Here is a 10,570-nt window from a genome sequence, read left to right on the forward strand (position 1 = left end):
TCCGTCACTTTAGACGTGCACAGTCTAAAGCTATTGCTACTCATTTTCACTTTACATGACTTAACTTTTAATACTTGGTTATGACTCATCAAACATAAATATTATATTCAACAAGTAAACACAACTTCTTTTATCTTTGAATTAAACCATTGATCACAACATTCAACCAAGAGCCAATTCCAACTATTTTAATCCTTCCTTTATCCATATTTAAAAACCTTTATTAGGTATAAGGTTCAACTACCAAACAAGGTCCTCGGCCCTTATAAAGTAGTGAAAATCTAAAGAGGAACAACGATCAATAAAGATCTAAACCAATATTAAATAATATAAAGTTCCACAAAACCAACATGCTTGCATCAATATTCCATGCTAACATGATTCAATTCTTATAAATAAAGTTCTATGCTCAACGCATTAATTCAACGACATTGAACATGAAATTCCAACATAAACAAGTTCATAAATATATTCATCATATTCTCAATACAACACACATCCAAGCACACAGGCATGTACGTACCTTGTGTAAACAAACTGATAGGCCACTTTAACGAATTCAAAAGTCGCCTACAAAGAATTCTCCGCCTAAAAACAACCAATAAAATTCCCCAATCAATATCCAACAATTTACAGCAATACTAAAGTGCTCTAAATACACCCTAAACATATTTTGAACCATCCCAAATATCGAAACTTAACTAAATAACCTCCAAGCATAATAACTATTAAACTAATGATCCCAAAACGTTCTAAACTCCAATAAAACATCCCTTTTTAAAATTTCCAGCAATATAAAATAATTTCAAACTAATCTAAAATATATCCAACATACTTAAAATCATAAAAATAATAACTTTAATAACTTATAATCATTCTACCATGATTTTAGAATATTAAAACCTTAAAAATCCATGCTTTAATAATTAAATTCCTTATTTCAATTCAATTACATAATCTGAAAATTAAATTTTATATTTAAACATAGTATATAATCTGAAAATATAATCTAATCATAATAACTTATAATCTATATTCAAGGAGCATGAATTAAATTAATAAAACTTCATTAAAACCCTAACTTAAACATAGTTAATAAATCTGAAAATAATTAAATTAATTTCAACAACATATAATCTGAAACTTCATAACTTAATCATAAAAATCATAAATTTAATTCAAGAAACATAAATTCAAATTAATTAAATTAATTAAAACATTTAAATAACTTAGGATTCAAGAAATAACCAAAAGGAGAAAGAGAGAGAGACTGCCGGCGGAGCACAGGCGCGGCAGCGGCGGAACGGCGGTGAGCTGAGGCACGGCGACACACAGGTGGTCGCAGGGTGAAGTGGCTGCGCGAATGGTGGCTGTGCGAAACAGAAACAATTAAGGAGAGGAGGACACGAGAGAAAAAAAGAGAATGAAAAAGAAAAGAGAGGAAGACGAAGACTACCGTGCAGACCAGAGGTCAGGCGACGACAAGGGATCTCGACGGTTGCTGGCGGCGAGCACGGTGGTGTGCTGGGCGGCAATAGAAACAAGCAACAACGTTTAAGGGGTGTGCAAGAAACTGTAACCAAAGAGTTTAGAGAACGAAAGAGAGAAAGAAGGAGAAGGAGAGAACGGCTTACCGGCGGCGCGACGGCTGGGCAACGGCGGGGACAGCGGCGTGGAGGGGAGCAACGACGGCAGAAGGAGAGAATGGAGGTCTTGGGGTTTCACGTGATTGCAAGGGAGGATGAGGGTTTCTCTTTTCTTTTTTTTTTCTTTTTTTACGTGAGGTAGAGTAAGGAAATGTAGGATTTGTTTGGGTTTATGGTTTGGGCTTTGCAAAATGGGCTAGAAATAGGATTTGGCTTTTATGATTCAAATTCAAAATTGAATAGGATCGTTTTCTAAATTCAATCGATTTTCGTAATTCAAATTCTTTTCAACATAATATTCTAAAATTATTCTTGATTGCACAAACGTTAAAATATTTAGAATATATTTAAATAAAATTAAATATACATTAAATATATAAATATAATCAAGTTCAAAAATCGTTAAATATTTAGAACGTACTTAAAATAAAATAAATATACGTTAATTATATATTTATTACTAAAATTCATAAATTCTATTTAAATATAAATAATATACGTTAAAATATATTAATAAAATTTATAAATTTACGGGGGATTACAAATACTATAACTTAATCTTGAAAAGGACATAAGATAGCAAAGGCCGGAAAATTTATCGAGGAGAGTTTTAAAACAGATAATAAAGCAGTTGACGATATCATAAAAAATGAAGAAGAAAAGAAGGCCAAAGAAGAAGCTGCAAAGATAGCAGAACAAAAAAAGGCAAAAGCTGAAGCACAACGAGAAACACAAGAAGGGGAATCACCTAATTTTGAAATAACAATTGTGCTTGATCCTGATCGCACTAATACTAAAGGAAAAAGGTAAAAGAGAATAAAAGGTCAATATGACAATTACTAGCAGCCATCAAAGAAAGTAAAAAAGAAACACAAAGAATTTGGATCCAAGCTAGACACCAAATATTCAATTATTCACGCCTAAAGAACAACTATTTTAGTGATTTTATTTTATTTTATTGTACTATATTCCATATTTCTTAAAACCCGTGTTTTTAGTCAAGGGGACTGTAAATATGGGACGGAGGGAGCACAATTCTAATAAATTAAAGAGAGGGATTTATCGTATACTACGTGAAAACTAATGGCAAAAAAATGGAATAATGAATGACCATCTATACCTAGTATTTAAAAATGATAACTATATATTATTAGAAGCCATGTGCCACCATAGATTATTGGAAGCCATGTGTCACCTCTCATTTCTTTCATCAATTCATTATTAGTTATTTATTTATTTATTTATTTATTTATTGTTTCTATGTTTTACAACTTTAATTCCCCTTCCACTTCATCTTCCTTATTCAACATCAATTACTAATAGTCCAATATACACATTAACCTCTTCCACTTCACCCCTTTAACATTCAATATTAATTCAACATATATTTTGTATATTTTTTCAACCTTCAAATTAGGGGTGACAATTTCATCAAAGTCCGACGGATATTCGAACAACCCGAACCGAATTTATGGTTGAAACAAGATAAAACACGGTTGTTAAGCGGCTGGCGCGTGGATCGGGTGATGGGTCGGTTCGGACTCGGATGGAGCTTCATCCAACCCGTCACCCGATCCATCATTTGATCCATCCATCCATCTGTTAGTTTTAAACAATATTCTAGCTTTTATTATATTTTAGAATATCAACCGCTACTTTTATCGAACACTCATATTAGTTACCCGCTACTTTGACAACTAACCGTTACCCGCTACTTTTCATCGCTACTCGCTACTCGCTACTCTAACCACTACCCGCCACTCAACCGCTAACCGCTACCCACAACCTCAAATTTTGCCGAACATGGCCTTATATTAGTTACCCGCTACTTTGACAGCTAATCGTTACCCGCTACTATTAACCGTTATCCTACAACTACCCCTACCGCTAGTTTTGCCGAGCATAGCCTAAAAGCAGTTACCCGCTATTTAGACAACTATCCACTATTATTCACGGCTACCCGATAGTTTTACCGAACTTGGCCCCGCTACCCGCTAGTTTTACCAAACTTGGCTTTAATTAAGTCTCTGTACTATTAGACTTATTTTGACTTAAATATATTATCTGAACTTATTTTATAAGAAATAAACTTATATTTACTGAACTTATATTATTTGAAAATACAACATAGTCTAAATCTGGTGATCTGCTCATTGGATCATTCGTCACATATTTTCATCTTTAAAGTGCTCCTTTCTAGTTTGATTGGTGACAGACGTTCTCCTGCGACGATTCATTTAGCCGACCTTAAATCATTTTGGTACTAACGCTTTGTTGTTGTTGTTGTTGTTAAAGTGTTTTGAGGCCAATCCCCGCGAAGAATGTTCATCTTCCTTGGAAGCGGTGAGCACATAGCGCGACAGCGAACAGTCAGCGGTTGTAGCACGGCATATTTGAACAATTGACGCCCTCCAACGACTGCTCTCTTTCTCCAAAACCCTATAAATATTAATATCAACATTAATTTTATTAATCTAATTAATCCTTACTACTCTATTTGCAGATCTTGCACTTCACTCACACCGTTAAAATATCAGGTTTGTTTCTTATGATTTTTGTTTTAATTTATTGCACTCTTTCACTTTAGTTTTGGTAGTGATACTGTTTTACTCACTTCTGCAAATCTCTTTTGGATTATGGCTTTATATATTTTGATCAAAAAAACATATAATTAAGAATTTGATTTTAGTGGGAATAATTCAGATTTATCATATACTCCGTAATACTATGCTTTCCATGAATATCTGGTGTATATTTTCTAACAAAACCGGACATATGAATATTTGATTTTAATTTTGTTAAAGCAAGATGACGATTAGTACGGAGTAATTCAATAAAAAAGATTTCTGTCATTTTTTGGGAGAAGTCTTTAAATTGTGATGGTGTTGTTTATTGCATTTGTAAATAATGTACATGATGTTGTTTCTTGTAGTTGTAACATATTGTATAAATCATTAGAGTCTAGGGTTAAAAATTGAAACTGATCACTAATGTTAAAATTTTAATGTCACATTAAACTTGAATTTGATTTTGCTACTTATTACTGTTAACAGAATTAGCTGAATATGGCTTCTGAGAATGCTCATGTGAATTGCCTAGGATGGGCCGCTAGAGATGCATCAGGAGTGCTATCACCTTATGAATTTAATCGCAGGTACCAAGAAGGGTATCATGTTTTGCATATTCGGGTACTCCTTTAATTGTTTTAGAGGTTTTCGATAATGTACTAAACTTTATGTACCTAACAGGGCAGTTGCAGCAGATGATGTATCAATTAAAATTACACATTGTGGAGTGTGTTACGCGGATGTGGTATGGACAAAGAACCTTCACGGAGATGCCAAGTATCCTGTGGTGCCGGGGTATGTAGCTAGCTTGTGGAATACTATATATATATGTATATAAACACTGAAATTAGGCATTTGGATCTGATCAAGTTGTGTTTGTTTGTTGTGTTAAGGCATGAGATTGTTGGAACAGTGAAAGAGGTTGGGGCGAATGTGAATCGTTTCAAAGTTGGGGATCATGTTGGAGTGGGAACTTATGTCAACTCATGCCGAGACTGTGAGTATTGCAATGAGGGGATGGAGATTAGTTGTGTAAAAGGATCAGTCTTTACGTTTAACGGAGTTGATTCAGATGGTACAATCACAAAAGGAGGTTACTCTAGCTCTATTGTTGTTCATGAAAGGTGGGTTTCATGTATTTGGTATTTCCTCCTTTCTCATTAAGATAGAAATTTGATTCATTATTCACAGAAACTCTAGCTCCATCTTGTTTTTTCATATAGATAGATTAAAGGTAGTTTTGCTTCATATAGAATCTGAGGATTTTGACTTGCTTGTCCTGATTATAATCTAAAGTCCCAACACAACCTTGTGGGGAAGTCCTAATCTGTTTCGTAGACGGTTGGAGTCAGAATTTTTGCAGCCTGATTGTCTGAATGAAGTTTTTAGATATAAAAGCACTTATGCAACCCATATTTACACATAACTGTATATATATATATATATATATATATATATATATATATATATATATATATATATATATATATTTTACTAGCTGGTTGCAATACTAGTAATTGTAAGCCCCCAATTACTTTAAAGGCGAATTATCTTAGTTTATAACCACTCACCACTTTTATATACATTTCATAGTTATATTAGTGTTTACCTTCATTCCTTAGAGGGTTCATTTTCCTATCCATTAGGATTTAGGAGTAATAGAATTTGGTGGCTGAATTGCATCTCAACAAAGATCCGAGCTTCTTTCCATTGACATTCCCCTGGTTTGTTTTGTTGTATTACAGGCCATGTTTACAAAAGCACCTCGTCATTGCATTCCTATAATCAAGTTCTAGGCTACCAATAGGGACATTTACATGAGAAATTGTTGGTTCTGCCTTTAATTATCTCTTGTTTGGTTTACTTTTCAGCATTTGAAATTTTTAATAATAAAATTAACACACCTGTAAACTTCAATTTTTTTAATAGTTTGATATATTTAGTTCATCCCAGATTACTAGTTTAGCAGTGTGTTATTTATCAGGTATTACAGTTTTTATTCATGCCTATTCAGTGCCAAGTACTCCGTATTTGATAATTATCCTGTTATAGTCACTTAATTCCATTCCTGGAATTTAAAAAGAACAAATCCCTGGTAAAGGCCATCTGCATTTCGAAAGTGCACAATGATTCTGTTGAAATGAGGCAGAGACTCGCAGAGTTTTCAACTTGATGACTTCGTCCTAGTTCTATTATGGTTGCATTCGGACTTTGTTTTTGCAGTAATAGACAACGAGGGCAGAGCAATTCATCAGTGTTATTGTGAACAGAATTTAGTAAATGTGCTTTAGAGGTTTTAGACATATTGAACCTAAACCTGAAAAATCTTGCTGTGCTGAATTTGCAGGTACTGCTATCGGATACCTGAGAATTATCCCTCACATTTGGCTGCACCATTACTATGCGCTGGAATAACAGTTTACTCTCCAATGATGCGCCATAATATGAACCAACCTGGTAAAAGTCTAGGGGTGATTGGCTTAGGTGGTCTTGGACATATGGCTGTATTGTTTGGTAAGGCTTTTGGACTGAAAGTCACAGTTTTTAGTACCAGCATATCAAAGAAAGAGGAGGCCTTGAACGTACTTGGTGCAGACAATTTTGTCATTTCATCTGATGAACAACAAATGAAGGTGATTATTGCTCAACTTTATAATAGTACTATAAATAAATAAATCTGCCTTTAATTTGTGGTTCTAATCTGGACTACGTAATGCATGGTGTAGACCCTGGCTGGATCATTGGACTTTATAGTTGATACTGCATCTGGAGATCACCAGTTTGAGCCATACTTGTGGCTTTTAAAGACTTTTGGTGCTTATGTTCTGGTGGGCTTCCCAAATGAAGTGAAATTTAGTCCTGCCAGTCTTTTAATAGGTATTCAACTCAGACTGCTGAATTCTGTTCAATTTACAGATGCCATATTTGCAACTCTTATTACTTTCCTAGTTTCCTATTTATATAAATTTCTTACTAGTGCAATTTTGTGACAGGCATGAAGACTTTCTCTGGTAGCATAACTGGTGGTACTAAAGTTACTCAAGAAATGTTGGAGTTCTGCGCTGCAAATAAGATATACCCAAAGGTAGAAGTTGTTCCCATTGAATATGCAAATCAAGCTCTTGAGAGGCTCATTAAAAGGGACATCAAATATCGTTTTGTGATCGATATCGAGAACTCCCTCAACTAATATCTTCCACTAGGCCAAACGTCGAAATACTATACTTGAACAGGCTTACACATCATACAATGATACATTCAGATTTATTTTGGTTTATTGAGCATTTATATACATGAATAAGCTTATTATAACAGGTCATATCAGGCATTATTTGCTATCTTGTTGAAAACATTACAATATTACTAGTATGATCGATTTTCTATGTACTGTGTAGAATGCATTCTGCAATAATTACAAATTATTACTCATAGTTGCATCATTGTATGTTTTTCTTTATATTTTTATTACTGGGTCACAGTAAACATTTGCAAACCCTTTTTTCTCTAAAGAACTTCTCGAATTATACCCGTAAAAAATCAGTACTCTCTGAAACTTGATTTGGAGGATTTCCCATTTGAACTCGATTTGAGAAATTCTAACCAAATTGGACTTGAAATCATACATTAAGGCTCGTTGGGTATCGCTTTTTTATTTCCAATTTTCTGTTTTTTACAAAATAAAAAAACCAATTATGAAAATTATAAAAAGTAGTTTTCTGTTTTTTTGTTGCTCGTTTTCAAAACCAACGTGATTTACTATAAGTGTGACTATTTTAGTTCACAATTCTATCTAAATCGTATAACTTTTAAAACCAAACTGACACGATGCAAAAAAGGTTAGATATTTCATCCGGCAAAACTCGTTTAGGGACTAAAGATCTGCTAATATATTGCTGTATACAACACCACCTTATTTATGTGATCATCATTTTCATGTGCAATATCACTGAAATCTTGTGTGAAAGAGCTTTTTAACTTTTTGGTGTCGTTAATTGGGGAGTAGGATATATTTCACATATGAAGCGCCGGGTACGGCTGTTTTATGAGGTATCTGTATCGGGTATTTCTCGGGTACGGGTACTTCTCTGGTACGGGTACTTCATAGGTACCTCATGGATACGTACTATATGATACGCGACAATAATGGCGTTTAATTTGGGCATACTTACAATCTCGGCATTACACAAACTTTCATGGAAGAAGCTTGTGCTCTTCATAAAGTATTTCAAGAAGAAAAACGCCTCAACATCAAGTAGTTAAGAATTGAAGGAGACAATTTGATGGCTTCGTGTCTCCGTCTCAAACCCTCTAAACCATTTTTTTTTATCTCAGTAACTTGGTTATTGATCGATGCATGCACTTTTCTAAAAATAGTATCCAAGGACCCTTGTGAACTGTCAAGCCAACTCTTAACGACAGAGTGTTGACTCTTGACCCTACAAGTCATTATGTTGCCAAAGTGAAGAACCTCATTCGTCCAAGCTAAAACGAATTTCTTCCTATGATCATTAAGCCATGTTTTATGAACATAATCCAGGACGGCCGGCCATCTTCCATAACGATCCTCCATGACTACAACTGCACTTTCGCATTCAGCCTCAGTCGAAGCCTCCATGATTCTTTTCCATACTCCATTCTTGAACGCAGCACCAACATCCTTGTTCTTGTTGCACAAAAGTGATACACGGGCCTCCACGTCATTGTTGATATGCCAAGTACATAGCAAATATCGAGAATGTGGGAATACCTCGGCGACCGGTCTCATAAGACCACCCTCTTTATCCGTCAGGATAGCCGTGGGAATGATGGCCTCCCCGAGGAGCAACTTCAGCTTCTGTAACACCCAACGGTAGCTCACTGCCGTCTCGTCTTTCATAAATGCGTAGGCGATCAAGAAATTCTGATTTGTAGGTGTCACACCAACAATCTCCAAGAAAGGAAATCCATATCTGTTTGTCTTGTAAGTCGAATCTAATCCAATAACAAGTGGATATGTGCTTAACACCTCCACCATTGCAGGGTGAGCTAAGAAGGCACAAGTAATGACTTTACTCGAACGATCATTACATGAAACCCAGTTTATGTAGCCGTGCTCTCTCGCTAGATGCAACATCTGCTCAGCCACGTTTCTCCCTTCTGAACCTTCTCGTCTAATCTTATCTTTGAAGTTATAAATGTGCCTCATGTTGGGATGTTCATCTTGATACTTGTTCTTAATGGCCACCATAATGTGTTTTGGCTTAGCATGTGCATCGTTCATCTCACGAATAACTTCCTTTGCACCTTGACTGAGACCGCTGACACCGCGGTGACCCTCGGGATACACAATCAATTCGTGGTTATGTCTGCCACGATCATTAGGCAACTCAATTACCCAATTATTTTCTTCTACTCGTTGTTGTTCAATTCACACTTAATCATAAACCGACAACCACATGCCTTGCTCTTTGTGTTTGGACGTTTTGCGGTCTCTGGATCCCTATAATTGTTTTCTCTCCTTCCACGGTCACATTTCAAGTACCGGTATTGTCGATCATCTTTTCACGTCTTTTTGTATGAGCTACTTATCAAGATGAACCCTAATCCAATAGCAACTTGTCTTGCCCAATTTGCAGCGTTCTCAAAACCATAAAAAATTTCATTTGTCACAAACCGATCACTATAGTCAACACCGTCACCACCATAATCCGGAAGTGGAATCTCCGGGTTAGGAACCTATTAAAAATTCACAACATTCATATTTAATATTAAAAAATCACAACATTAATATTTCGCAACATTCATATTCATATTTAATATTTAATAGGTTAGCCATCCGTGTGAGGCACTTTACTACAAAAAAAACAAACAAAAAAAATTTATACCTCCGGCGACGAAGCGTGCATCATGGCCGACGACCACGACGTTGAAGGAACGTCGTCGCCCATGATGGTGACGGAAATGCAGAGGTGCTCGAGACAGCTATGGTGGTGTTGATTAATGGTGGAGCACAAGCCACGCGATGGTGGTGGTGGGCGTCAGGTGATGGTGGTCCTGGGGCGGCAGAGTGGTGATGCTCGGGCTTCAGGTGATGGAGGTGATGTAGAGGCAGGACACAATGGTGTTGGGAGCCAACAAATGGTGTTGCCGGAAAGTCGTCGGAAAATTATTGCGGGATACCGGAAATTTGAGAGTAAAAACTTGGGGTGAAAAAGTGAAGAAGAAGGGTGACTTTTTATAAGGGTAAATCCATACTTTAACATTATATTCCGCGGACGTTTTTAGCGTATGCGGACATCGAATAGCGATACACTAAAATATATCTAGTTATAGAACGTGGGACTAGATTAAGATTTGTACATGAATACAAAAAAGTGA

General features: G+C 35.7%; 2 protein-coding genes across 4 annotated transcripts; one reads left to right on the forward strand and one right to left on the reverse strand.

Moving 5' to 3' along the window:
* Positions 1-3,866: 3,866 nt before the first annotated feature.
* LOC110782766 (probable cinnamyl alcohol dehydrogenase 1) lies at positions 3,867-7,653 on the forward strand. 3 transcript variants are annotated; one of them, XM_021987005.2, is made up of 8 exons: positions 3,867-3,989; positions 4,150-4,183; positions 4,700-4,800; positions 4,895-5,008; positions 5,107-5,337; positions 6,561-6,846; positions 6,940-7,090; positions 7,207-7,653. In XM_021987005.2, exons 3-8 carry the CDS (start codon positions 4,712-4,714, stop codon positions 7,401-7,403), a joined length of 1,068 nt encoding a protein of 355 aa, XP_021842697.1. In that variant the 5' UTR covers positions 3,867-3,989; positions 4,150-4,183; positions 4,700-4,711; the 3' UTR covers positions 7,404-7,653. The 3 variants fall into 3 exon arrangements, with proteins under 3 accessions (XP_021842697.1, XP_056699391.1, XP_056699390.1); XM_056843413.1 differs by having other exon boundaries at positions 3,870-4,183; positions 7,191-7,367; XM_056843412.1 differs by having other exon boundaries at positions 3,878-4,183.
* Positions 7,654-8,438: 785 nt separating this feature from the next.
* LOC130472266 (protein FAR1-RELATED SEQUENCE 5-like) lies at positions 8,439-10,140 on the reverse strand. The gene is made up of 3 exons (XM_056842794.1): positions 10,078-10,140; positions 9,792-9,928; positions 8,439-9,558 (listed from the first exon to the last, which is right to left on the reverse strand). The coding sequence occupies exons 1-3, from the start codon at positions 10,138-10,140 to the stop codon at positions 8,439-8,441; spliced, it is 1,320 nt and encodes a 439-aa protein (XP_056698772.1).
* Positions 10,141-10,570: the final 430 nt, after the last annotated feature.

Source organism: Spinacia oleracea, chromosome 4 (genome assembly GCF_020520425.1).
Source record: "Spinacia oleracea cultivar Varoflay chromosome 4, BTI_SOV_V1, whole genome shotgun sequence".
Classification (NCBI taxonomy): domain Eukaryota; kingdom Viridiplantae; phylum Streptophyta; class Magnoliopsida; order Caryophyllales; family Amaranthaceae; genus Spinacia; species Spinacia oleracea.

Excerpts from the sequence above, each read along its gene's own strand:
- LOC110782766 (XM_021987005.2), top strand. The coding sequence starts at position 4,712 with ATGGCTTCTGAGAATGCTCATGTGAATTGCCTAGGATGGGCCGCTAGA. Across the intron at positions 5,009-5,106 it reads AAGTATCCTGTGGTGCCGGG|GCATGAGATTGTTGGAACAG; the intron begins GTATGTAGCTAG and ends TGTTGTGTTAAG. Across the intron at positions 7,091-7,206 it reads TCCTGCCAGTCTTTTAATAG|GCATGAAGACTTTCTCTGGT; the intron begins GTATTCAACTCA and ends ATTTTGTGACAG.
- LOC130472266 (XM_056842794.1), bottom strand. The coding sequence starts at position 10,140 with ATGGGCGACGACGTTCCTTCAACGTCGTGGTCGTCGGCCATGATGCAC. Across the intron at positions 9,929-10,077 it reads TGCACGCTTCGTCGCCGGAG|GTTCCTAACCCGGAGATTCC; the intron begins GTATAAATTTTT and ends AATTTTTAATAG. Across the intron at positions 9,559-9,791 it reads CAAGTTGCTATTGGATTAGG|ACATAACCACGAATTGATTG; the intron begins GTTCATCTTGAT and ends TGATCGTGGCAG.